At 60.6% G+C, this 26,822-nt stretch overlaps 1 protein-coding gene across 1 annotated transcript in view; it reads right to left on the reverse strand.

The window, feature by feature from the left end:
• The window catches only part of SRCIN1 (SRC kinase signaling inhibitor 1), a 49,056-nt gene extending 22,983 nt beyond the window's left edge, over positions 1 to 26,073 (reverse strand). Inside the window, exons 1-3 of the mRNA XM_074162815.1 lie at positions 25,869 to 26,073; positions 22,416 to 22,699; positions 8,133 to 8,156 (exon numbers count right to left, since the gene is read on the reverse strand). Coding sequence (XP_074018916.1) covers positions 8,133 to 8,156; positions 22,416 to 22,699; positions 25,869 to 26,073 — 513 coding nt within the window. The remainder of the gene's footprint in view (positions 1 to 8,132; positions 8,157 to 22,415; positions 22,700 to 25,868) is intronic.
• Between the last annotated feature and the right edge of the window lie 749 nt (positions 26,074 to 26,822).

The following is a 26,822-nucleotide window of genomic DNA, read 5'->3' on the forward strand; positions in this document are numbered from 1 at the left end:
ACTCTGGCCAGCTTGGGAAACAGCTGGCACGGAGCTGGCGAGGCCAGCCCCAGGCAGAGCAACGCAACCGGTTATTTACCCAGTACATAAAGCCCCGGCTCCAGCCCCTGGTTGGACACTGAGCTGGATTAATTCCTCGTAATCCCCCCCCTCTCATCGCTTAATCCGGCATCTGACTCCAGGTCCCATCTGGTGGTACGCTGAGCTCTCGGGATGGGCACTGGGGTCAGCATCCCGATGGTCCGGGCTGTGCCAGGGATGAGGAGACCCCACCGGCCTCCAGCTGTGATGCTGGGAGCAAGGAGGGACGTTTCGGCATCGCTGCTTCTTTGCGGATGCTTGAGCCATCGCTGAGCTGGGCTGGGAGTCACCCCGGGCTCGTGCTGTGGGACCAGGGTGAGTCCCCGCACTTGTCTGTGCCATCTCCTGGCACAGCGTCCCTTGGAACCAGCACCGGGAAGAGCCATGGGAGAGGGTAACAGGGATGTGGGGTCCCACCTGATGCTTCTTGGACTCCAGCACCCTCCTTCGACCCTGCCTGTCTCCCTATCTATATAAAAAAATAGCAAAAAAAAAAAAAAAATCTATAAAAAAGAATAAAAATATCTACTTCTCTCAGTCATTACCCGCATCCCTGTGTATCCCCCGAGGTGAAGAGGAGCATCTCTGAAAGCCTGGCCCAGCCCACTGCTCCCAGTCCACACCATACTCTGGGTAACCGAATCTCACAAACAAAGGGATGGGGGAAAACCAGTGAACACAGTCCCTTCGCCCTCCCCACACCTGGAAAAGCCTTTCCATGGGCATTGCAGGTGTAACCCCCCATCCCCAAACACACAGGCTCAGCGCTGCTCCGGTGCAGAGCCTCCTCCGTCCCATCCTTTAGAGAAACGCGTCCGTGCCAAGGGAGCTGGATGGGGAAAAACTCGCCCTGCAGAGCCAGGGGGGGCTCCCAGTGCCTGGAAAAGTGGGGGATGCACTAAAGGGGAGCGGGGACCCCGGCCCCACTGGGACCCCACCTGGGTGAGGGGTGCAGGGAAGCGGGGCCGGAGCCCCAGCCACTGGGCTCTGCGCTGCCAGCAAGGGTCAGCAGCGAATCGGGCTGTTAGCAAAGCTGGGAGAAAAACAACATCTGTCCCTCCCGCAGCTCGGCTTCTGTCAACATTTCCAAGGAAAATTTTAATTGAAATTTGAAACTTTTTTTTTTTTTTTTTTTTTGAAGCAGCTCTGAGAGCTGTTAAAGAAACAGAGGGAGGGGAGGGAGGGATTTCCACTTACTGCAATTTTTCAGATTTCCTGCAGTGTTCCCCTTCCCCATTTCTCTGCTTGGCCCCATCACAACATCACTGGGGCGGGGGGATCAGCAGTGGTCCCACCTCTTTGCTTGGGGGTCATTCAGCCCCACCCTCAGCAAGGTGGTACCTGCCCTTCCATCCCTCCGAGATGCTGGGATGAGACCCCAGCACCTCCGTCGTCCCCCCCCCCCCCAGGGGCTCCAGTAATGGCCGGAGGGGGTCCTGGGTGGAAAAAAGGGCTCTGCTGTTAATGCCCCGGGGTGTGGGATGGTGGAGCCTTGCAAAAAGAACTCCAGTTGGTTCCAGACAACCCCTCGGAGACTCCCCAGCCTGCCCAGCTCACGCTGGTGGGAGTGACCCACTGCAGCGCTGACCCCCCCCCCGCAAACCGACCGGTGCCAGCGCATCACAAACCTCTCCATTCATTCATTCCTTCCTTCCTAACGAACTCCGCTCAGCCTTAATTATTGATGCGCCCCAGAGAGCGAGGCAGCGAAGGGCTGTCGGCTGTTTGGTAAGAGGAGCAGAGCCCAGGTAACGGGACACTTCCCCAGCAGATGCCTCCTCACCTCCAGTCTGGCTGAAAAATCCCTCCTGGGAAGGATTCTCGACTGGGATGCAGCATCCCTGACCAGAACACAGCATCTTCGACCGGGATACAGCATCCCCGACCAGGATGCAGCATCCCCAACTGGGAAGCAGGATCCTTGACCGGGATGCAGCATCCCTGACCAGTATGCAGCATCCTTGATGGGGATGCAGCATCCCCAGCACATGGGCGTCCTCTCACTGTCCCCCCCCAGCTCAGGCATCAGCTTTCGAGTTTCAAACCAGTTTTAGACAGGGCAGGGCTGTGGTGCCACCCTCCTCCTGCACGTCCCAGCTTGGGCACTTGCTTCCAGCAAACAGGGACTGAGGGGATGCAACTGGATCCCCCCCCTGCGTCCTTGTGCAGCTCCACCAGCCAGGAGAGCTGAACTTCAGAAAAGCCTCCTGCCTCCCGAGACAGAGGAGCCAGGAGGTGCCCAGCTGGGAAGAAAAGGAAGAAAAACCAGAGGTAACCGGGGCTGCAGCAGCAAAAGTGGAAGAAATGAGAGGCCCAGGGTGCTCTGAGCATCATAGGAAGGGATATACTATAAATCTCCCCCATCCAAGGGGGTGGTGGCTTCTCCATCCCCCTCCCCACGGCCCCCATCCCTCTCACCCCGCCTGGGTCTCGCCGCCAAATTAAAAGCGTACCGCTCACGGCAGCAATAATTCATCCAACGTCTAATGCTCAACATTTTGTCAGGATTATCCCGATTAACCCAGAATTAATCCTGATCTCAATGTTAACAGGATTAGCGTTAAAATCGGATTAGGTTTTTTTAAACCGGACCCCTTGACTAAAGCAAGGGTCTTTCCCCACCAGATGTGCACAGCCTGCGACCGGCAGCCAGATGTGGGCAGGAGCCGGGCAGGAGCTCGATACCCTGCGACGGGCCCCAGGCAGGGGTGGAACCGGGCACCCCTACAACGAGCATCTCCGTGACACCAGCATCCATCGTGCCTACCCTGCAAAGCACAGGAGCCTCTGAAGGTGACGAGCAGGATCCTGACACCGGGATGTCGCATTTCCAAGCGCAAAACACCCTTTCGCCCTCCGACACGGCCCAGCGGGCTCCACAGGGGACACGGGTGGCTGCTTGTCCCCTCTCTGCATTTTTTTTTCTGTTCCCCTTTCTGCTGGCACCATCAGCCTCCTGCCTTTCGCCTGCCTGATGAATATTTAAAAGCCTGGATCCTCTGCAGCCTCATGAATATTGACGGCTGCTGGTTGCCCGCCACGCCGTGGTGGTGGTCCCTCTCCAGGCACTGGGGACAGTGGCAGCATCTGCCCGGCACAGAGGAGCGGGATGTCCCCAAGGGAGAAGGCGTCTCCAAGGGCTCTCCCTACCACACCGTGCCGTTCAGCCCCCAAAACACCGGTTTTCTTCCCAAAAGCACAGGGGTGGAGTGGTCTCGCCGCTCACAGTGGGGCAGCAGAAGGTGCTGGTGCCCAGGGCAGGTCTGGGACCAGCCCCGGGAGAGGGGACACGCTGTGACCGCTCATCTCCATCTCCCGGCGCTGGGTGCAACCTTGGGTCCCACAGGGAGGGTAATCATTAACCTCCCAGCACAGGCAGCCGGGCTTTTGTTCCTGGAGTTGTTTTCCCCGTGCCCCATATCCAGCCTGACTTCCGTGGGGACAGGAGTGTCCCTGCTACGAGACCTCGGACCAATGGGCAGGGGGGGTCCAGAAATAACCCTGATCCAACACCTCCTTGGAGGCTGAGGGGGTCCCAGGGGATGGGTTACGGAGGGGTATGTGGCAGGAGATGCTTTTGGGGGGCAAGGGTGCCAGTCCTGCCTCCCTCCCTGCCACCTCGGCCCCACCTGGATGTCCCCCCCCGGCCATCCTCTTCCTCGCTGGGGCAGAGCGGCGGCCGCCTTCGATCCCCGCTCTCTGGCGACGCTGCCTCGTGTGACAGCATCTTCCAAAAATAAGCAAATTACTGCATCCTTCAGGGACGCCGGCGGGTGGGAAGCAAAGCCAAGCGTGAGAAAGCAGCAGAAAAGGGGGAAATGGGGGGGAAGGGGGAGAGAAGGGACAAGCTCCCCCCCACACACCTTGCTGGGGGTCGCGGGGCTGCAGTCACGGACAGAAGGGGAGCCGGCACGGGCTGCAAACCAGCGGGGACACTCGGGTTAGCAGCATTAGTGCCGGGGACTTCACAGTGACAGGTGACAAGGCTCAGCTCTGTGGCATTTGAGGCATGATTTGCTTTAACAGCTGTACAGGGGGAGGCCGGGCTCTGGTTAACATGTGCGGGCGCCTCTTGGGAAAAAGGCTCAAAAGGGCTGGTTTGAAGTGGAAAAAAAAAACAAAAAAACAAACCGTAAAAACTCCAACTTCAGCAGGAACAGCTGTAGATAACCAGCCCCAAATCTGGGATATCGGCCCAAACGCTGCTGCAGGGCGGGCTGGTGCTCTCAGGCAAGTCACCCAGTCCCACCGTGCCTCAGTTTCCCTCTTCCTATGCTAAGGATGCAACCCTCATCCCTGTCGTGATAATAAATAGCGACAACACCCAGGATTCGACACAAAACGGAGCGCTGGAGAGCAGCGCCCGGGGACAGGTCAGAAAACCAGCGAATTCCCCAAAAGCAGAGAGCAAGGAGGAGCTGCTCATCCCTCCCGGGTACATCCCGGCCCCCTCCTCCCGCGAGCAATAAAATATTCCGCAGTAAATGCCGGTCCCCGAGGAGTGCGGTGGCCGCCAAGGCCAGCGGGAGGGCGCGGGGAGGAGGCTGGTGCAGGAGCGAGGGGATTACAGGAGCTAAGCCTGCCTGGTATTTGCTCGTCTCCTACAAGTAAATACCGCTGCCTGCCCTAACAGCGGCTCGGGAAAGGGCCTGCCGGGGAGATGGAAATGGCTCCCTGTTCCCGGGAAGCCCCGAGCCCTGGCCGTGCCCAAGGAAGAGGAGTCACAGCCCCCATCAAACCACCAGCTGCTGCTGGAGCTCTGCAGCGCCAGCACAACGTGGGTGACACAGCCCCAGACACTCGTTTTAAAGACAAAAGTGTCCTGTGTGTGTCCCCCCCCACCTTTCTCCCTTCCACATCCCAGTCGGTTTTTTTTCCCCACAGAGTTTTTCGCTTTAGTCCCTTTGATGTTCTTTCAAAGTCCTGGCACCAAAGGAGCTCCTACGAGGCTCTGCCTTCGGTTCTTCCCATTCCTCCTCCAACCCCTCGAGTGACAGCGAGGAGCCAGCCCACCCCCTGCGTTAGCACCGCGGGAGCCCCCAGTCCCCCGAACTGCCCCACAGCTCTCCGCAGAGCCCCACTGCACCCCCGGGGAGGGAGCTGCCCCACTGCCAGAGCCAGGGATGTGTCCCCGGAGTCCCACAGTGCCGTGATGCTCCCGCCCAGGAGAGGCTGACACCCAGAAGATGGGCTTGAGTCACCCCAAACCACCAGGGATGGGGGGGCTGTGAGCTGGGACGGGGTTCAGGGGATGGAAAGGCGGGTTGGGTACCAGGCTGCCCTGAGCGAGGGACTGGGGCATCTGCCCCGGGGACTCGGGGACCGGCAGCAGCGTGACGATGGCCACGGAGCGGCTGGATCGATGGCTCCGCGCAGGCACACAGCCCAGCTGGTGGGAAGGGACATTCGTGAGCCGAGCGGGGCTGGCTCAATCTAGAAGCCAGTGTAGAAGCCCCAGGGCTGCGCTGGGGCAGGAGGAGGGAGCAGGGCAGAGGGACACAGCCAGGACAATTGGCTGGGGACAGCACGATCTCTTGGTCCCCTCTCCTCAATGGCGGCGCTGCCACCGACACACAAGAGCATCTGCTCATCTCCAGCACCCAGACCCACAAACACGGGGATGCAGGCCCCCCCTCACCTCCCCCCCAAAACCCACGCCTGGAGGACCCCAAATCACAGCCAGCATGTGCCATTGTCCCCAAGGGAGATGGGGGATGGCAGGGTAGGAGGAGGTCCCCAGGTCCTGCCCTGGGGACCCCTCAGCAGCAGGACGCCACCTCCCTGGATGTCCCTGGGAATTTGGCACAGCCCTTTCCCACCATCCCATCCCCTCCATCCCCCATCAGTTGGGGCTCTGGCCTCAGCCCCCCCCCCCCCCCCCCACTTTGGCCAGGGGACGGAGAAGGGCTGGCTCTGCACCCCCAGCAGCGTGAGGGGACAGACACAGGGAACCTACAGGGTCATGAAAGATTTATTTTGGGGAGAGATCCAGGAAGGCGGCGGGGGGGTGGGTTGGGGGGGCAGCTTTCCCAGCTGAAGGCCAAGCCTACAAAAGACCCCAGGGGATGCAGGTGGCTGCGGTGGCCTCGAGGAAGCCCCCGGCACCTGCTTGCCGGGATCAGCCTCCCCGCGGGGCTCTTCCCGGGACAAGCTGTCCCCAGCTGCCACCGGCTCATGCCCCACTTGGTAGCGGGGTCAGGCAACCGGGGGCCTCCCCCAGCCAGGAACCAGCGGGGTGATTTAACCCGTAACGCGTTTCCCCAGCGGATACAGCCCGGGAAGATGCTCCCACTTACAATGCAAAATAATTCCCGGCTCAGGTGGAAAAATACGTAGTTACAGCAAACGCAGCCTGTGTGGCTGCAGAGCCCCAGCCACCGCCGAGGAGGGGGACCCCTCTGGGGTGGGGGAACCCCTAAAGCGTATCCCTATTTCATTTCTTACTAACAAAAAATGGAGAGAAAACAAATTTTTTGACCAAAAAAAGATAAAAAATCGAGGGTTTTGTGCCTTTTCCCCACTCCCCCCCAACCAGTCCCAGGAATGACCCCGAGAGCATGTGGCTGAAAGCAGCCGGCGAGAGCTCAAGACAGCTGAATATTCGGGGAGCCTCTACTCACAGGCGTTTCACCCTGCAAGTACTTCAAAGAATTAAAAAACTCCGAACAAGTGCACATATTCCGCCTTTTGCCGCTCCCCCGCTCTCTGCCGCCAGCCCGGGGAAAGCACCTGTTTTTTTTCCTACGGGAAGAGCGAAAAACCCACAGGGAGGGGAGGGGGGGGGGGGCAGAACGGACACGCCAAGGTCACCCCCCAGCCACACACCTGACCTTGAGGTGTTGCCACCGCATCCCGGGGGGGGTGCGGAGGAGGGAGGACATGCCGTGACATGCGTACTTCCGAAAAACGCCAGACAATAGGGCAACTGTTCGCAAGGTGCTGGCAGGACTCGCCGGGCGGGCACGGACCCTGGGCGCTGCCAGGAGACTCCCGTCAGGGTCCCCTTAGCGTGGCCGGGAAGAGGTGGGTTTAGGCACAAAGATCCCGGTGCAATAAAGCAAACACTGATTTTTTTTTTTGGTTTTTTTTTTTTTGTTGTTGTTTTTTTGGGTTTTTTTGGTTTTTTTTGTTTTTTACTCCATTCTGCCGCTGCCTGCGGAGGAACAGGCCGGTACCGTGGCGGCAGAGCGGAGGATGGAGACAGAGATGCGATGGGGGCAACGCAGGACAGAGCTGCCCCTTCCCCTCCCGGCACCACCAGCCCAACAAAGAGCTTTGCTGGCCGGTCTGGAGGTCCCTCGACACACCAAACACACACCAAGAAAACACTAAAAACACCGCTTTTGCATGGGAAAGCCTGTCCCTCCTCCTTCTCCACCAGTGTCACCTCCTGCCACAGCCCCCAGACCCCGGAGTCTCCTGCCCATCAGCCTGGTGGGGAGGGAGGGGGGGATGAGGAGCCCCCAAAGGGGGATGTGGTGCTGAGCAAAGGGTCCAGCGCAGAGAAGGGACCGACACGGGCTTGGCAGGGCCACCGAAGGGAGGGGACAGGCTCTGCTGGGCAGCTCTCCGAGGAGGAGGAGGCTGGAAATCAGAGCAACCGCCTGGAGGAGTTCCTCTCTCCACCTGGGAACAGGCACCCGGATGCGGCTCCGCAGGTGGATTTCCCAGCCCATCCCGGAACAGGCTCTTTTCTGTCCTTTTCCCAGAATTAAGGACTCTGCGGCAATGAAACAGCTCCGAAGCAGCAGGATTTGACTGCGAGGCGAGAGTGGTCTAAATGGGGGTAGGACACGGGCTCACCCCTCTCAGAGACCAGGTTCCTGCCTGCACAACTCGACCCAAAAGCGTAAGAACCTTCTCACGAGCTTAAACTGCTGCCGAGCTGAGAACAAGCTGCTTTGGCTACGGGAACCCACCACAAAAAACAACCCCCTCCTCGAGCTCCCACCTCCCCCCCCCCCCCCCCCTACACAGACACAGAGATGAGGCGAGGGTGGAAAAGTGCATGCATTTCAAACAGAAGCATGAAAAAAATCAGAAATACTGACCTTAAAGCTCCAGTAGTTGGGTTGCTAACGAAAAACAAAACAACAAAACGAAAGAAAACAAAACAAAACAAAACAAAACAAACAACAACAAAAAAAACACCATTAAGATTCTGGTTTGACTTTTGTTTTCCTTTTGAGAATTGTTGACTTTAAGCTGCGACATTAAACCTGCTCTCCTTGCTGCTTTCAAGTCCCCTCCCAACGGGTTGCTTAAGTTTCATGCTGCTCGGGGCTGGCGGAGGGGAATGGGATCGTGCGGGGACAGGGACAAGGGACAGGGACATGGGTATCGGATGCAGATCTAGGCGCCGGGGAAGCGAAGCAGAGCAAAGCAGGGAGCAGGACGGCAGCCCAGTATCGCTACTGGGGTCACCAGTATGCCCACACCACCCCGGCACATGCTGGTCAGGCTGCTGTCCTGGGGGTCAGGGCTGGAAACTGGAATAATTTTGATTTTTAAAGGGATTTTTTTAAAAGGATCTTCCGATCCCCCCCTCCCTCTTTGTCCCTGCCACCTCCCTCTGTTGCTTCTCCGCGGTGTTGCCACCGGTGTCGAGCCGATGTTCCGCCATGAGTGACAGGAGCTGGCAAGGCTCGCAGCCCAGCAAGCTGGAGAGACGGGGACCTTTCTTCTCCCCCACCCGCCCATAGTCACCAGCGGGAGGTGGCACCGCCAGTCCCCAGGATGCTCGGAGCCACCCCCACCGCTTTGAGACCCGGGTCCCCTCCCGGGGCAGCAGGAGCCCGGCAAGTCCTCAGGGGACACGGCGGGGACCGAGAGCACCCCAGGGCCCAGCATCCCCACCACGGATGGGGCCAGGCGAGCTCCCCAGGTGATGCCAAGCAGTTCAGAGCATGGAAAGAGCTTTGTGTGTGTCCCCCCCCGCCCCGGGTGGGTCCCCCAAGGCCCGGGGAGCAGCCCCAGCTCCAGCCGTGCCACCAGACTGCGGTGGGGGGGGGGGGGGCAGCATGCCCAGCCAGAGGGAGGTGACATCTGGTGACAAGTGGCGCCATCCACCTCCTCGCTGGAAGGGGAAGGAGCATTTCCATGTCCCCGCGATGCGCTGCTGATGGGTGGGGGTGGGAGAAAGGGGCACAGAGCAGCTTTTGCCCCAACGGTTTGGTTTTTTTTATTGGGCTCAAAGTTCTTGGCTGCTCTTCCCTCCCCTTTCACACCCACCCATCGCCTTGCTTTTTTTTTTACGGCATTTCTTTCCCCACCACAGTCACCGTGGCTGCAAACCTAGTTTGTCACTCAGAGGACGATGATTTTATCGTAATTATTATTTTAAGTAAAAAGCCAGCTCCCGCACCGAGCCCCCAGTCCCCATCAGCCCCTGCAATGTCCAAGGAGCCTCCCATGGCGGGGCTCTGGGGGCAGAGAAAGAAGTTGCAATAACCTTGGACCATCACGGAGTATTTATCCAAGGACTTCTAACGATCCACTCGCAGATTTGGTGGGGGTATTATTTTGCTGGGGTATTAACCCTTCTGCTGACAAGGTAAATAAAGGCCTAGTCTACGCGTATAAACACAAATTCCCTCGTGAGACTCCTCTCAGGCACCAGCAGGATGCTCTTATTCCAATTCAAGCTGTGGTTTGCGTTAATATCCCATCAGACACCAGTAGACCCAGACCAAGTTCTGCCTCGACCAGACCAAAACTGGTTTAAAAGTGATTGAAGTCAAACAAGTGCAGTGTTTTCACGCAGACGAGCCTCAAGGCACAAAGGTCTTTTCCAAGGGCACACCGTGACTCAGAAGCAGAACCAGAAATAGAAGTCCAGAGCCGTGATTACCAGGCACCATTAGATAACATCCAGCAGGATCCCAGCCTATCCTGGCTTTTCCAAAACACCGGGAGCTTGAAAGTGAGAAAACGCCTTGCGGTACTAAACAAAGCCATCCATCCTATCTAGCAATTAACCTATCTAGCAATTAACATGCCGAGCCAGCTGCACCACCAGCTCTTTGCAGCCTGAGCTCCTGGGGCAAGATGCTGGGGGGGACGAGACGCTGGGGAGAAGATGCTGGGAGACAAGATTCTGGGAGGGCAAGATGCAGGTGGGACAGGTTGCTGGGGAGACGGGATGCTGATGGGACGAGATGCTGGGAGACAAAATGCTGGGAGGGCGAGACGCTGAGGGGGGGGAAGAGATGCTGGGGGGGGGAGAAGGACGAGGTGCTGGGGGGAGCACCGGTACCTGCTCGGCCATGCACAGGAACAAAGCCCAAATAGCAGCATTGCCATGTGTCAAGCCAGAGCATCCGAGCTCAGGAAGATGCTCAGGCTGCTGCGGCCGCACGGCCGGCAGCGTGTTCCTCCTCGGCTGGAGGAGCCGCAGGAAACAACCTCCCATCCCGCTGTCGGCGCGAGGGGAGCGGGATTGCATCAGCTCCTGACGGGTTTGACGTGCCGTGCCTTGATTCGGGCAGCAGTTTTGTAACCCTGCTTCTGCTCGGCAGCCTTCATCCAACCCCCCCAGGGCCACACGCCGCCGCCGCCGCCTCCCAGGACCCTTAATAAACCACCGCCGATTTCAAACAGACAGGAGTAAATCCTTCACCCCCTTCCCTTGCCAGACGCAGCCCCTCCAGCAACTGGTTCTCCCTCCTCACCACCAGTACACCCAGTCAAGAAAGGGGGACAAGAGTCCCCCCCCCAAGCCAGGGAGGGTTCCCAGAGGGATGGAAATGCTTCACCCTCAGGGATGCTCACCCCCCCCTCCAAACTCCTTTGTGCTTTGAGTGGCTGCAATGGGCTCCACAATGGATTGGATATTTCTGCCAAATACTCCAAGCACTGCCAGGAAGAGTTGTGGCCAAACCAGTCCGTCCCAGTCCCCGAAAGGCCCCAATCCAGTCTGTGGTAGGAGACGACTCTCCTGACTTTTTCCTTCTCCCACCTTTTTTTTTGTTTTCCCCCTCCATGCTCTTTATTTTGCTGTCGAAGAGTCTCAGTAATTTTCCTCAGACCCTGATATTACTGATCCTATCTCGTGCCAGCCCTTGGTATGTATTTTATTTATTATTTTAGGATGACTGGACAGGCTTATCACAAAGTCCATAAATTACATCCCCACCGCACACAACCACTCCACATCAATCCGGCCGTGAGCTTGTCTGAACCCCAAGTGTCATGGGAGGGAATCGAGAATATTCTGGAAGAGATTTGGGCTGGTTAAGAGTGACCCAGAGCATGCCCAGGATGGCACCCACCCTCTCCCAGGTCTCCAAAGGGCATCACCCGGGTCCAGCCCCAGAAAAGCCCCTTGGCTGGCAGCTCCGGGAAGGGTGTGGGACCCCCGAGTCGAGCCGGGGGGGGCTGGATGGGGGTCAGGGTTGCGCTGCCTGCCCTGCCCAGACCCTGCCGAGAGGCAGGACCATCCAGGGCTCACAATCTGGAGCTGCCAAGCGGGCGACGGACACCCCCACGCAGACCTTTGGGGGGGCCTCCATCTGTCCTTGCAGGCACTGCTGCCGCCCCGGCGCTGTGCCCAGCCCGTCCTGCCGTTTCCTCATCCTCCATCCACCCCAAACCCCCCAAAGCAGAGAGAACGAGTTCCCCCCGGGGCACAGGGACCAAGGGGACGGCAGTGACAGGGGACCAGGGTGGCACAAGCATCCTTAAATGCGGCCACCAAGTCCCCCAAAAAGCAGGGGACGGAGCAGGGACGGGCCAGCATCGCGGCAGCCGGCCAGGCTGGCAAGGGCGGATTTGTACAAAGAGAAGGGAAGAGGAGAGAGGGCCAAGGTAGAATTAACATATCGCTGGCTCTTCAAAAGCATCAAAGGGAGATAATGGTCTGCGAGAGGATTTGAAGCGACAGCCTTGTTACAACCGATAAAGCAGGCAGCTCGGCTTGCAGCAGGGCTGTGCAGAAGGTAGGGAGAATTACAAAGGCTGAGATTATAATTACAATGAAAGTCATGTCCACGATGCTGCAAAATGATGGGCTAACTAGGACAGGCCCCCCCCCCCCCGAAAAAGCACAGATATGTGTGTGCGCTCAGGAGCTGGAGCACGAGTGGAAGAGCAAAAGAAGGGGGGGGGGGGGTGTATGAGATGCTCCTGGGAGCCCCCAGCCGTGAGGGCACCCATGCACACACAAATGCTCAGAGATACACACACACACACACACACACACACACACACACGCTGCAGAAGAAAGGAAAACCAGAGCCGGGGAAACGTCGAGAAGAACAATTTGTAGTTAAGTTTGAACTAACTAACTAAATAAATAAATAAAAAATAAAATACTCCTTGCGATCGTCCCAGGAGAAGAGCAGGAGGTAAATGAAATCCAAGTGAGTCACTGCCTTGACCAAGGCAGACTTCCCCCGGTTAGCAATTATAACACAAATCTGTTAGCGATTAACAAGGCAGGACCGAATGCGTCCCCTCGAAAATGGGCAGCGGCAGCAGCATCCCCGGCACACTCCGCCGAAGGGAGGGACAGAGGCGGCTCCATCGGCTTTTTAATTAACTCATTTTCAGGAGTTCCAGTTTCTGATAGAGCCCCCCTCGGGCACAACGTCTTGACAAACAAAAATCTCCTTGAAAAATAACAGTAAAGTCAATTTAATCTGTTTCTCCTTATTAAACTTTTTGGGTTTGTTGTTGTTTTTTTTTTTTAATGCTTTTCAGCACAAGAGAAACTGAATTAAAGCGGGAACAGCAAAGTGACAGGGCAGAGAGTGGAGGCAGAGCGAGGGGCGACACCGACGCTGGGCACCGAGGATACTGTCACCCCAGGGCTCCCAATGATCGGGGAAGGACCTCTCAGACCTGAGCATCCCACCAGGCAGAACAAGGCGGGATGCAGGAGCGCGGGGTCCCATCACACCCAGGCTCCTAAGAGTCATCCAGCCCAGATTCACACACACCCCCCCCCGGTGAAAAGGGCACCGAGGCGCTTGCTTTGCCCCTTCTCTTCCGGGCACAGGCATCTTGAGGCAGAGGCTCGGGTTTTACACCACTCCTCTCCATTCCCCAGCCCAAAGAGGCTCCGGTGGCCGTCAAGAGATGCCACCAGAGATGCCACAGCAGGTTGTCACAGCGACCCAACGGCAGGCATCACCGACGGACCCCCGGCCTGGCTGCACGGCTCAAAGTTTGCCGGTGGGACCGCACCGTCCCCCTGTCTCCACCAGCCTTCTTTCGGGGAGAGGTTCCTCAGCCCCCCAACAGCAACTACAGCCTCCACCGACACGCCAGCGTCACCGAGACAGCCCAGGTGACACCAGAGCCCAAACGCCCTTGGACATGGGGCGGGGGGGGGTTTGCGCTTCCGACCTTTACTCAAACCCCCTCCTTTCCTGATGCCAAGACAAAGCAAATCAGCAACAACATCTGTTTATAGCCGCGCTTTAACATCTCCTTTCTGTCCTTCACGGCCAAGGTCAGGGACCCCTCTGGTGCTGCGGGTTCCCTGGGGTCCGGGCTTGGTGCTCAGCACATCCTCATGAGGGGGACGGGGGGGGGGGGGACGGGGTCTCGCCCCATCACTGCCCAGCCTCCCCCCCCCTCCCACTCAGCAGAGGGGCCGAGGTCTCCTCCACCCTCCAACCCGCTGGGAACGGGAGGGGGAGCAGGGCCAAAGGGGGGGTTTTTTTGGGGGGAGGGGGGGAAAAAAAGCAGGAAAACCAGGCAGAAGTTGGGCAGATCAGATCGCGGAGTCGCTATGGCAACGGCACGGCGTAGGTGGACCAGCACAACAGGGACCCGCAAGGTAAACCCGGCAGCCGGCGGGCAAGCGAGCGGGCAAGCGAGCGGGCAAGCATCCATCTGCTGCCCACCGCACACTGCTGGGGGCCAGGGTCCCACCCCCGGCAGTTTTGGGGTGACCTCCACCCTCCAAACCCAGGGATGCGCATCCCTGGGAGCAAATCCCTGGGAAACCCCCCCACCGCCCAGGGCGAGCGGGGCCAGATCATCCGCAGGGTCCCCCCGGACCTCTGGGACCACCATCTCCCCCGGGGGGGGGCTACAGCAGCCGCGTCACCCCACGTTGCAAGCCCTGCCTCCCACCGTGGGGACCCCAGGGGGGGTCCCGGCATCGTGGGGTGCAGCGATGGGTGCTGCCCCCACCCACAGTGGGGGGGCAGGGGCAGAGCGCACCGACAGCGCCTCTGATGAAGACCAGCCTGCTCTTCCTCGCTCCCACCGGCGCCGCCGGAGCCCGGGGGGGACAGAGGAGCTGCCCTTCTGGCTGCTGCAGCTTTTTGGCGTTTTCTCACCCAGCGCCGTGACACCGGGGCCATCTCCCAAGGACCCCCCCCCCCTCCTCCCCGAGGCCACCGGCAGAAGGAGCAGGATTTGGGTTAGGAAGAGCCGGAAACTTTTGTCGGGGCAGGGATGGACGTACGCCTTCACCTCGTGGCATCCCTGTGTGCCGGGGGAGGCAGGGATACGCACGCCCCTTCCAGGCTGGTGGCCTCGATGGCAGCGCCATCCCCGTCCCCTGACCCCCGGCGAAGAAGAAGGGGGGAGCCCTGGGAACCCGAGAAGAATGAGGGGGGGGGAGCGCATCCCACCCGCCGCCGGGATGGTGTCGGATGCAATTCCCGGCGGGCATCCCTGCTGGATCATACCACGGGCTCCTTAATGCCGTCCCGGGGGCTGCCATCGCTGTCACCGAGGCGGCCGTATGGATTCCCCACTTCTCGGGGGCTTGGAGACCTGCCCCCTCCCCGCTCCGTGCGCGCAGCCCAAGGAGAAGTGGGGTGACCCACAGCCTCCCCCGGTGACTCCCAGCTCCCGGAGACCCGATTCCCCGGCCAAACCGTGGGCTAGGGCCCTTTTAATCAACCGGGAATCGCTCCCGGCGGGGGAAAAAATCAGGGAATCGATAGAGGCTCTGGCTGCAGGGATGGGGACAGGGATGGGGACGGGGATGGGGACAGGGATGGGGACAGGGAAAAGGGACACAGGCGCCAGCTCCTGTCGCTCCCGACGGCCAGGCACGCTCTCCGCCACCATTACAGCCCTTCCTCACGGCTCCCAACACCCCCCGGCTCCGCAGACGGACAGACGGCAGACCCCGGGGAAGAGCAACAATGGGCCCCCCCCTTCCCCCCCCCCTTCTCCCCCCCTCCGTGTCCCAGCCACCGGATGGCTTCCGGCAGCCTTCACGAGCCACTGTGGCTACCGGTTCGTGAGCCACTGTGGCCACTGGTTTTGCAAAAGAAGAGGGTCCGGGCACCCCATGCTTACGTGGGGGGGCACCTCCATCCCGGCCAGCCCCCCCGCCCCCCCGCAAGGACAGGACGATGCCAACCTCATGCCAACCTCTCCCTGTGCCCACCTCCATCGCCTCTTGAGGGGGGGGCTGCAGCGAGATGCCACCAAGCCACCCCTCCCGTCGTGGGGGTCCTGCTCCCCACCCAGGTTGGGGGACACGCCCCTGGGGGGGGGGGGCGTCCTGGCCGTGCCGGCAGGTCCCCCCCCCCACGGGAAGGATGCTCGGCCAAGCGAGCTGGAGGCGAGACAAGCCCCCCCATGGCGCAGGGATGCTGCAGACCCAGGCCACCATCTGCCCCTCTCCGGCTGCCCGCACCGCAGCCCGGGGGGGGGGGGGGAAAGGGGGGCAGTGTCCCCTGCAGAGGGACAGGGACACGGGTGACAACGTGGGGCTGCTTTAGGAAAACGGGGGGTGGAGGGGGGGGGACTGCACAGTGGGGCTGGCAGGGGGGGAAGCAGAGGGTGCAAGGTGAGCCCCCCCCCCCCCCCCCCCCGCTGCAGCACCGAAGGGCAACGCAGGGACGACGGAAGCCACAAACAGCCACCCCCTCCCCACCGCGACCCTGGGGGGGGGGGGACGGGACACCCCCAGGAAAGGAGACTGGAGGGGGGGTTGGAGGGAAACGGGGGGGGGGCTGGAAGGAAGAAGGGGGGCTGGAGGGAAAAGGGTGGTTAGAGGGAAATGGGGGGCTGGAGGGAAACGGGGGGGGGGGTTGGAGGGAAACGGGGGGGGCTCAGCCCCGCGGACAGGGGAAGGGCACTATCGGGGGCACCGGTTGGTGACGGGGTACGGAGGGGGACCGGGATCTCGGGGAGGGGGACCGGGACGTTTGGGGAGGGGGGATGCTGGGATGGAGCCGCGGGGGGGGGGGTGGGTGGGAGGGGGGGAGGACACACACCCCAGGATACCTGGGGAAGGGGAGGTCGGGGGGCTGCAACGGGGAGGGGGGGGGGGGGCACCGCGACACCGGACCCGCACCCACCCCCCCGCCCGGGAAGGATGCCCCCCCTCCCCGTTCTCCCCTCGCCCCGGTACCTGCGGCAGGTGGGGCGGGCGCGGGGTCCGCGGCGCCGACGAGCCCCGCTGCGCTCGGTTGGGCTCCGGTGGGTCCGGGGATGAAGGGGGGAGTGGGGGGGGGAGGTGTGGGGCGGGGGGGGGGGGGGGACGCGCCGGTGGGGGCGGGCGGGGCCGGGGCCGCTGCGCGCGGAGCGGAGCCGCCACCTCCCGCCGCTGCGGCCGCCGCCGGCCCCGCGCGCGCGCCCGGCCCGCCCCCCCCCCCCCCCCCCCCCGCCTCCGACCCCCCCGCCGCCACCGGGGCGCGGTCGCCATGGCAACCCGCGACTCCACCCGCCGCCGGCGCCGCGCGGGGGCGCGCGCTCTCGCCGGGGGCGGGGCCGACGGGGGGGGGGGGGTCACGGAGAGAACTGGGGGTGCGATGGGGCGGGGGGGGGGGATGGAGTGATTTAGGGGTGCAGTGGGGCAGGGGGGATCTGGGGCGAACTGGGGGTGCGATGGGGCGGGGGGGCGATGGAGTGATTTAGGGGTGCAGTGGGGCAGGGGGGTTCTGGGGAGAACTGGGGGTGCGATGGGGCGGGGGGGGGATGGAGTGATTTAGGGGTGCAGTGGGGTTCTGGGGCGAACTGGGGGTGCGATGGGGCAGGGGGGAATTGGGGGTGCAGTGGGGCAGGGGTAGGTGCAAGGGATGCAATGGGGCAGGGGGGTGCTGGGGTGCAATGGGGGCAGGAGAAGAAATGGGGGTGCAATGGGGCAGGAGGGAACTGGGGGTGCGGTGGGGTGGGGGGAATGCTGGAGGGAATTTAGGGTGCAATGGGTCAGGGGTGGGTGCTAGGGATGCAATGGGGCAGGGGGGAACTATGGGTGCAGTGGGGCAGGGGAAGAAATGGGGGTGCAATGAGGCAGGAGGGAACTGGGGGTGTGGTGGGGTGAGGGGGTGCTGGGGGGAATTGGGGGTGCAATGGGGCAGAGGTGGAGAGGGGGGGAATTGGGGGTGCAGTGGGGCAGGGGTGGGTGCAAGGGATGCAATGGGGCATGGGGGTGCTGGGGTGCAATGGGGGCAGGAGAAGAAATGGGAGTGCAATGAGGCAGGAGGGAACTGGGGGTGTGATGGGGCGGAGGGGTGCTGGGGGAAATTGGGGGTGCAATGGGGCAGGGGTGAACTGCAGGTGCAATGGGGCAGGGTGAGGATGGAGGGTTTTAGAGGTGCAGTGGGGCAGGGGGGTGCTGGGGAGAACTGGGAGTGCAATGGGTCAGGGGTGGGTGCTAGGGGTGCAATGGGGCAGGGGGGAACTGTGGGTGCAGTGGGGCAGGGGAAGAAATGGGGGTGCAATGAGGCAGGAGGGAACTGGGGGTGTGGTGGGGTGAGGGGGTGCTGGGGGGAATTGAGGGTGCAATGGGGCAGAGGTGGGGAGGGGGGGAATTGGGGGTGCTGTGGGGCAGGGGTGGGTGCAAGGGATGCAATGGGGCAGGGGGGAACTGGGGGTGCAGTGGGGTGGGGAAAGAAATGGGAGTGCAATGGGGCAGGAGGGAACTGGGGGTGTGATGGGGCGGGGGGGTGCTGGGGGGAATTGGGGGTGCAATGGGGCGGGGGGAGGATGGAGTGATTTAGGGGTGCAGTGGGGCAGGGGGGTTCTGGGGAGAAGTGGGGGTGCGATGGGGCGGGGGGGTGCTGGGGGGAACTGGGGGTGCAATGGAGCAGGGTGGTGCTGGAAGGGATTGGGGTGCAATGGGGCAGGGGGGATGCGAGGGGTGCAATGGGGCGGGGGGTTGTTGGGGGAAACTGGGGGTGCAATGGGGTGGGATGGGTGCTGGGGGGATTGGGGGGTGCAATGGGGTGGGGGTTTCTGGGGAGAACTGGGGGTGCAAAGGGGCAAGGGGATGCTGGGATATAATCTCTGCTCCCCCCCCCTCCGCCCCACACTGCCCGCAGCCCCAGCCCCACGCACCCCCAGCCCCCAATCTCAGCCCCATGGGGAAGCACCCCCCATTGCAGAGCGGGGAAACAGCCAAGACACACACCCCCCCCAGCCTTTTATTTGGGGAAACTGAGGCACAAAGCCAGGTACAGCAAACCAGCGCCTCCCCACCCTACCTGCACCCCTGCCCTACGTCCCCACCGATGCACCCCACGGCGATGCCGGGGGCGAGAGGGGGGCCCTCGGGGGGGGGGGAGGGGGGGTGGAAGAGCTCGGTGGGCCCGTACATCTGCTCTGGCTGTTATTTATTTATTCCAAAGTCGGATTTATTCCGGGCAGCTGCAAATCTGCTGCTCTCAGGCAGCCACCGACACGTTAACGCTCAGCTCCAGCCTTTTCCTTCTTCGTTTATTTTTTTTTTTTTATATATATATATTTATTTTTTTTTTACTATTATTATTTTTTTTTTTTTCCCCTGCAGCAGAACCGGAAAAGCTTAAATCCCGGCTTTTATATACTTTTATTTCGACCTGCAAGAGGCCTGTTCCTGCTCCGGCTCCGCTGCGGTATTTAACCCCGCGCTGCGGCTTATGAGCAAGACGGGGCTTAATTGCGGCGCAGCTGGTGCGGGCGCGTTTAACTGGTCGCGGGCGCGTTTAACTGGTCGCGGGCGCGTTTAACTGGTCGCGGGCGAGGGAGGGGCTGTAAGCCCTTATTTTCTGGGCTTTATAATTTATCTGCCTTAAAAATCCTGCCCTCCCCCTCGGTCCGCACCCTCCCAGCCCCGCGTAGAAAAGCCCATCCGAAAAAAAAAGGAGAAAAAAAAAAATTAGCGAGAAAGGGAGGGGCGAGAGGAAGGGGGCCCCCTTTAAACCGTTCTTTGAACCGTTGTTATATTGTTATTTTTCTAAAATGTTTCTAATTTAGAAAGTTTGAGAAGGGGGCAACGGGGACATGTCCCCAAATCGCATCGATGCGCGGAGAGGCAAGAAACCCACCCGTGCTACCCCCATCCTGCCGGATTTACCCCCCCTTGGGGCAGGATTTACCCCACTTGGGGCAGGATTTACCCCCCTCCTCGGGACAGGATTTCCCCCCAAAAGCAGCCCCCCCCCCCAGCCCAGCGCCCGCGCTCCCTCCCCGTCTCCTCCCCAATCCCAGCGGCTCCTTCTCGTTAACGTTCCCCATTTAACGCGTTCTCCCATCTGGGTTTTAAATTAGCTCGCTGCCACCTCGGACTTCTCCGCAGATTTGCTCGCAGTCTGTTGGGCGTTGGTACAATTATTTGCCCGTTTTGTGGGGTTTTTTGTTGTTTTGGTTATTGTTTTTTTTCCCCCCTGCTCTCATATATATATATATATACATACATTAAAATTAATATCGCACTCGCTTTCCCATTCCTATGCCTGAGTACAACGGCGTTTTGCTGCAGGCTTCGTCACGCCGAAAGGGATGTTGACATTTAGGAAACGTTTCTATTCACCTCTGATTTTTGTAAACTCTCTCAATATGTAATTTTTTTTAAAAAAAAAAAAAAAGAAAAAAGAAAAAAAAAAAAAGAAAACAAAATAGCGAAGCCAGTGATGTGAAATCCCTGCCAGGCAAAAGCAAAGCAAAGTTTGAAGCGTTTCAGGCGAGCCCAGAGTGTTGGATCCCAATGTCATTTAAAGGTTGGCACCCAGGGTTTCCAGTGTTTCTGATCTCACTTTTTTTCCCCGTTATTATTTACCGCCTGCAGGGAAAATGAAGGGAAAAAAAAAAAAAAAAAAAAAAGAGAGAGGAAAAAAAAAAAAAAAAAAAGGATTTGGGTGTTTTGGTGGGTTTTATTTCCCCACCCCAGTTGCAAATAGGTGACGGATGGAGCTGTGCTCCTGCCTGGGATGGGGGGGACGGAGCCACTCGGGGCCACCGAGCCCCAAAAAGCCGGGCTGGGTTTCACCGGTGCCAACAGATGCCCGGAACCCCCCGTTCCCACTGGGCACCCACAGCCCCACGTGAGGGGGTTCAGGAAATAAAGATGATAATTCCAAAACCCAGATCATCTCCCTTTCACCTTAAAAAAAAATCCACCAAAATTTATCAGACCCCGACTCAACACCAGCTGGATTTGGTTTTTATAGCTGCTGCTTATAAAAACAGAAAAAAAAAAAAACGCAAAGTCTTTAAATCATGATAATTATAAGGGAACAATTCCTAGTTATTTACTGAGAACTATCACTCTGCGGCTGGAAATGTCACTGCTCCGTCCCACAAGCGGCAGCGCAGACACGGACCGTGCAGCGATGGTGATGGCAATAATTAGCCACTAATAATTAGCCCGTGGCCAGAACCGGGCTGCTCGGCCGGTGCCCGTCACCGCAGCCGTGCGGGACTCGGCAGCACCCAGCCAGGAGCATTCGGGAAGGAAAGGGGTCACAGAGCGGGGACCCCCCCCCCCCCCCCCAGTGCTCCCCAAAGGAGGGTGCGAGGGGGGTTGGAAAATCCTACTGGTTTTCCTTCCAAAGCTGGATTTCTTTCCGCCACGCTCAGTCTGGGAGCTGTTGTCTCTGTCCCCCGGGGAGGGGGGTGTCTTGTTGGAGATGATATAAGATTTTCTTTCCAGCCACTTCCTCCAGCTGCTCCGCGCTCCCCCCTCCCCGTACTGGTTTAGGTGGGGATTTATTGCTGCCCCCACGGCATCACTGGGGCATCGCTGGTACCCAGAGGAGGAGCCGCCTGGGCTCCCCGACACCCTGGGGTGCTGCCTGGCCTGGGGGGGGGGGGACACCCCTGGGATGGACATTGTCCCCAGGGACTGTCCAGCCCTTGGGGCTCTGCTGCTTTCAGCAAGACGTGCCACCCGCTGTCCTGCTCTGAGGACCGGCTGGTCCCTGGAGGGGGGGGGGGACTGAGTCCCCGGGGAACAGAGAACCCAGGGACACCCCCACATGGCTGTGGGTACCAAACCCCGGTTGCCACTCACCCATCTGCATCCCGTCCCACACCAGGGCACAACCACAGCCCCCCATTGCCTCCGCTCCTCCTGCCCCACAGCTCCCCCCCCACCCCCGAGCTCACCAGCCTCCCTGGCACCTTGCTGGGGAGCGGGGGGGGGGGGGTAAATATCTGCCCCAGGAGCCACACCGACCCCCCTGGCTCCAAGAGCATCCCCATCCCCGCGCCTGTGCTGCTCATGCTGTGGGTTTGCACCGATGTCCTCAACTGGGGGGGGGGGTTTGTAACACAGTGGGGAGCACTGGGGCTCGGCAGCCAGGCTGGGATTTAAGCCCACGCTCAAGCAACACCCTCCCCAAATAATAATAAAGGCTAAATCCTCCCCCCCCCCCCCGCCGCCCAGCACCGCTGCATGGATACCCCGGGACAGGCTGTGCGGGGGCACCGGGGCTGGCACAGGGAGGTGAAACTGGGGTGAAACTTTGCCTGGGCAAACGAATTATTTAGGCCTTTTTGTACCACGCGAGCTAAGGCAGGGAGCGACTGCTCTGGGGCTGGGGGGGCTCCAGGGGTGTGGGGAGCTGGGGGCTGTGCAGCGCCAGGCACATGGTGGGGTTTGCAGTCACCAGCCCGCGAGTCAGGCTGCCCCCTCCCCAGAGAAGTCGGGGTTTGCAGCCCAGCCAGAACCCACAGACCTGGGCTGGGTGTCACACACACCCCCCTACACCCCCCCCGCGGGGCAAATCTGCTGCCCCTCATGGCCATCACACCCACCCCCCCGCATGGAGAAACACCCCTCTCCTCCCCAGGGCTGCTGACTGCCAGCAGGATCAAAGCCACCCGTATGGCAAGGTAAATCCACCTGGGACCCCCCCCCCCAGTGCCAGGGAGGGACAGGGTGCTCCCCCCCAGGGATGAGGGATGCTCTTCCTTGGTCCTGGAGGATGCTCCCACTCAAACCTGGGGGATGCTCTTCCTCAGACCTGGAGGATGCTCTCCCCCGGGGCTGGGGTATGCTTCCCACAAGTGCAGGGGGATGCCCCCCCAGGGGTTGCTGCCCCCATTTCCTGCACCATCCGAGCCCCCATGGAGCCTCTTCTCCTCCAGAGAGCCCCAAAGCTGAGATGGGGTCCCCACGCCCCCCAAATTTACCCCGAGAAGACGCCCCTTACCTGGTCCCGCATGCGTTCCTGCTGCCCCCGGAGCGCCAGGGCGTGCTGCGGGTACTTGTTCTTCAGGTGGTCCATGAAGGCATCCCGCTTGCGCTCCATCTCCGACTTCTGGAGGCCAGTGAGGGCCTCCAGGCTCTGGGCAGCAATGACGGTGTGCCGGCGCTCCGAGGTGTGCACCAGCCCTACGTTGGAGAAGCGCCGGGTGCCGTTGCCCAAGGTCCGGTATTCCCGCGGATACTCGGCATCGTCCGCCGAGATCATGTGGGTGCTCGTCCTCTCGGGATCTGCACGGGGAGGGGGGAGAGCAGAGCAGGGTCAGGGCCGGCCCCACTGCTATGGGGCAGAGGTGGGGTGCTAAGATTTTGGAGACAGAGAGGGGTTTTTAAGCTAGGAGTGACAGCGGAGCCCAACTGGGAGCAGGGTCATCCCTTCAAGGGATACAACCAGGAGGTTGGTGGGTGCAGGGTTTGTCCCCCTGCGATGGCAGCAGTGTCCCCGCTCCCGGGCATGGGGCTGGTGGTGGCAGGGGATGGATGGGGCAGGGGGCAGCAGGGGGGATGGAGGGGCTGGGATGCCACCGAGGCCACGACGTTCGGACCGAAACAGGAATCAAACAGCGTTGGGTCATTAAAATGACACAGACAAGACACAGGAGCCGGGCATCGCTCCCGGGGCACAGACAGACAGGGGGACACGGACACATGGACAAACCAAAAAGAAAATGAAATGCCAGGCTGGGGGGAGGCTTGTGTCGCCTACACTGTGCTGCTGCCCACGGGGGTGGGCAGGACCCCCTCCTGCCCTGCCAGAGGGGCAACCCCCCATCCATGGGCACCAAACTGCTCCCAGCCCGCGGGTACCAAACCCATCACCACCACCGGGCATCGTGGGGACGCTCTTCCCTGTCCCAGCCTCTCCCAGCTCACCCCATCCCGGGCAGGGGGGTGGGCAGGGGGTCACGCGTGCAGCTGAAAGAAATGGACACGTCCCTCTGTTAATAATTCATTAGCTGCATAATTTCCAGGGAAGTTGTGCCGAGCACATACAACGCGAGCAGTAACGAATGCCTGGAAGTCCCCGCACGCTGCCAGCGCCTGGCAGCTCGGCAGTGGCTGCAGGACAAGGCCACCTCGTGGTTCCCAGTCCCGGCCCCTGCCCCAAAAAGCCACTTTTGAGGGTCTCCAGCCACCTAAACCCGTGTCACACAGCTCTGGGCCGGTCCTGGCCACCGTCACCGTGCCCGTGCTGAGACCACGAGCTTTGGGAACATGCAGCGTGTGTGTTGCAGGGAGTCACCGCGTTAAGGCTTTCCTTTTTCGCTCACCATTTAACCTTGATCCATTATTCATCTCCCTCCTTGTCCTTCCTCCCCACCCCCTTCCTTCCCAAGCTCCTGTTAAGCAAATCATAGAGGGTTTTTCCTTTTCCCTTAATTATTTATCAGCCCAACATATTAGCTTTATAACAACTGATTGTGTTATTAATGTAAGACAGGGCTCCAGCGTGTGCTACAGACATAGCTCCTCTGCTCAAGGTCATACCAGGGATTTGCTACGAGCCAGGCGGGGACACAACGCTCTCAGCAGATGCCATGGGGACATCCTCACCCACCGAAGCTTGATCCCTCCTTCCCTCTTCCATAAAACAACCGCTCCAGCTCCCTTCCCGCACGGCCCCATCACCAAGCGTGACCCCAGCCAGGGGACCGTCACCCCCGTACCCAGAAGGCGGCGGCAGAATTTGAGCGAGAGATGAAGCTCCCGGTCCCTCCCCACCTCGCCATCAGCCGTGTCACCGCTGCACAGGGTGCGGAGCATCTGCCACATGCAAAACACCCCGAGATGCCCCAGGGAAAGCGGCACAGGAGCGATGTCAGAGAGGCCACCTCCATCCTTCTGCTGGCAGAGCAGAAGGCGGCGCGGTGTGGGGCTGAGGGCATCGTCCCAGGGTCCCCAGGCTGAAGACCCTCTGTTAAACACCAGCACCGATGGGGAATGCAGACAGAGCAGTTTCTCCTGTCCCACCCTGCCGAACCCCAGAAGCCACCTTCCCACCTCCCCTTCCACGTCACAGCCCCCCATAACACGCGCTTCTCGCCGAGGGTTTGCTGCTGCCAGGGAGAAAACTCCATCCTGCCCTTGGCCGGTCGCTCCAGCGCTTGCTCTGTGATGGCAAAGCAGTGGAGATGTGTTGGGGGAAATCACATCCAGCACCCGGCACCCATCCCAGCCCCAGCATGGGGTGCACGGACGCATCCTTGGAGCTCTCAGCTCCAGGGTGGAGGAGAGGAGGAGTGGGACCCCCAGCATCTCCCCCCGGTGCAGGCACAGCGCCCAGTATGGCCCATTCCCACCAAAACAACCCCTCTACGGTGCCGGATCCTGAGTGTCACCAGGACACCAAGCCTTGTGTCCCATGGGAACAGCAAACCGAGGAAGGCTACAAAAGAGGGGTGACGGGGCACCCCAAAAGCCCCCGGCTGCAGCAGTGACAGGGCTGGGAGGAAGGACCTGCAGCTCCTCTCCCTCATTGGGGAGAGAGGCAGCGAGGATGCCTGAGCCGGAGGAAGGAGCAGGGACGGGGGTTCAGGGGGTGCAAGAGGAGCTGGTTCCCTGCAGCCCCCTCCCCGGTACCTCCACCAGCCCTGGCTTTAGCATCCCTGGCTCCTTCCCACCCTCCTCCTCCTCCTCTCGCTGAGCTATGCATCAGCATGCAGCTCCCCGTTCCCTAATTACATGCTCCGGGAGTGGAACGCGCCAGTTCACTGTCTCTCCACCGACTACTAAAAAGGATGATTTGAAAAGCCCTGCACAATCTGCAGAGGGGTCAGAGCAAAGCTGGATGCTGTCGGGGGCTCTTCCACCCCCGGCACGCGCCGCATCCGCTCCCGCATCCCTCACCGGGCTCCGGAACAAGTCGGGGGGAAGGCAGCCCCAGCACCATGAACCCCATGATCTACGAACCCCACCAAGGCAAGAGGAGGAAAAGCCACCCCAGACACACGTGAACCTGTCCCCACCTCAGCCACCTTCTCCGGATCCCAGACTGGAGCAGGCAGAGAACCTCAGAAAGTGACCTTAAACCACCCATGGTCCCCCTTCCCTGGCACCACGCATGGAAAGAGGGTGTTAATCCTTCCCTCCTGGCCTCACCCCAAGGGGATCATTACATCCTGCCGCCCGAAATGCCCCCCACCAAGTTGTTTCTCTTCCTCCCATGCAGGGACCGTGCACGGATGCTGAAGAAGTGGTACCCACGCAGGGGCTGCCGGCGATGCCAGCAGCAGATCCCTGGACAGAACTTCCCAAGGCTGCTTCCAAGTAGGTCACTGGGGTGGGAAAGCCGGTGGCCAGAGCCTGCCCAGGGTCCCCACCTCGGTACTTCCCCAGCCAAGCCAAGCGGGGTGTCCCTCCGGGATGTGTCCCCCCACAGAGGGACCGTCCCATCGCTTACCCGCGGGCGCAGGACGGCTTCCACGGCGGCCGGCAAACTGCTTCGGTGGGACGGGGCAGGCAGCCCCCGGGGATCCAGGGGCTGACGGCGGTTTCTTGGCCGGGCGCAGGGCTCCCACCACAGCCAAAATCCCACGGTAAATCCTGGCAAGCCCCTCTCCGAGCAGCGGGGGGTTAAGGGAGCGCGGTTTGCTTTGCGGATTCATCCATCCATCTGCTTTACCTGCTGCCAGAGGTGTCACCGGTCCCGGGGACCACAGCCTGGGCTCCTAGCAGGATGCGGCCATCGCCTGCTTCCCGGGAGATCGGGGGCACCAGAGGCACCAGAGCTCGACCGGGTGATGCTCTTCAGGACCGGTGCTTTCCAGGCTGAGCAGCAGCTTTCCACCAGCTCCCTGCTCCCTCGCTGGGAGATGAGGGTAGGAGAAGTCCCCAAAAACCTGTCCTGAGCTGCGGGCGCTGCCCCACAAGAGCCACCCCGGGTCGGAGCGGCTGCAGGGTCAGCAGCACCGTCCACTCCGATCCCCCCCACCAGCAGCTCGCCGGGGGTTTATCATAAAGAGGATCTTTCAAACACAGTTTATTACTGCAGTTTCATAAATCTTCATGAGGCAGCAAGGCTCACACGGGCCGTGAAAGCAATGGCAGTTAGCGGAGCATGAAAAATCATCCAAGAAAGCAATTGTACAAAAAAGGGGCGAAGGGAGGGGAAGGAGCGAGTACATCTGGGGAGAAAAAGGGCGGCGAGAGAATAGAAGCCCCTCGGAGCGATGCGGCTCCCCCGCACCCGGCCATTAAAGGCAGCGGGAAGAGAGGGATGCTCTCGCCTTTGGTCCTTCCTCCCGAAGGCTGCGGCTGCCGCTGCCTGCACAGCACCCAGGGAGGCTGCCCAGCGCCCACAGCCCCGCTCCGCACTAACCCCTTCCCTGCCAGGCTCCTGCCAGGCCGGCGGGGA

This window comes from Numenius arquata, chromosome 23 (genome assembly GCF_964106895.1).
Source record: "Numenius arquata chromosome 23, bNumArq3.hap1.1, whole genome shotgun sequence".
Taxonomy (NCBI): Eukaryota; Metazoa; Chordata; class Aves; order Charadriiformes; family Scolopacidae; genus Numenius; species Numenius arquata.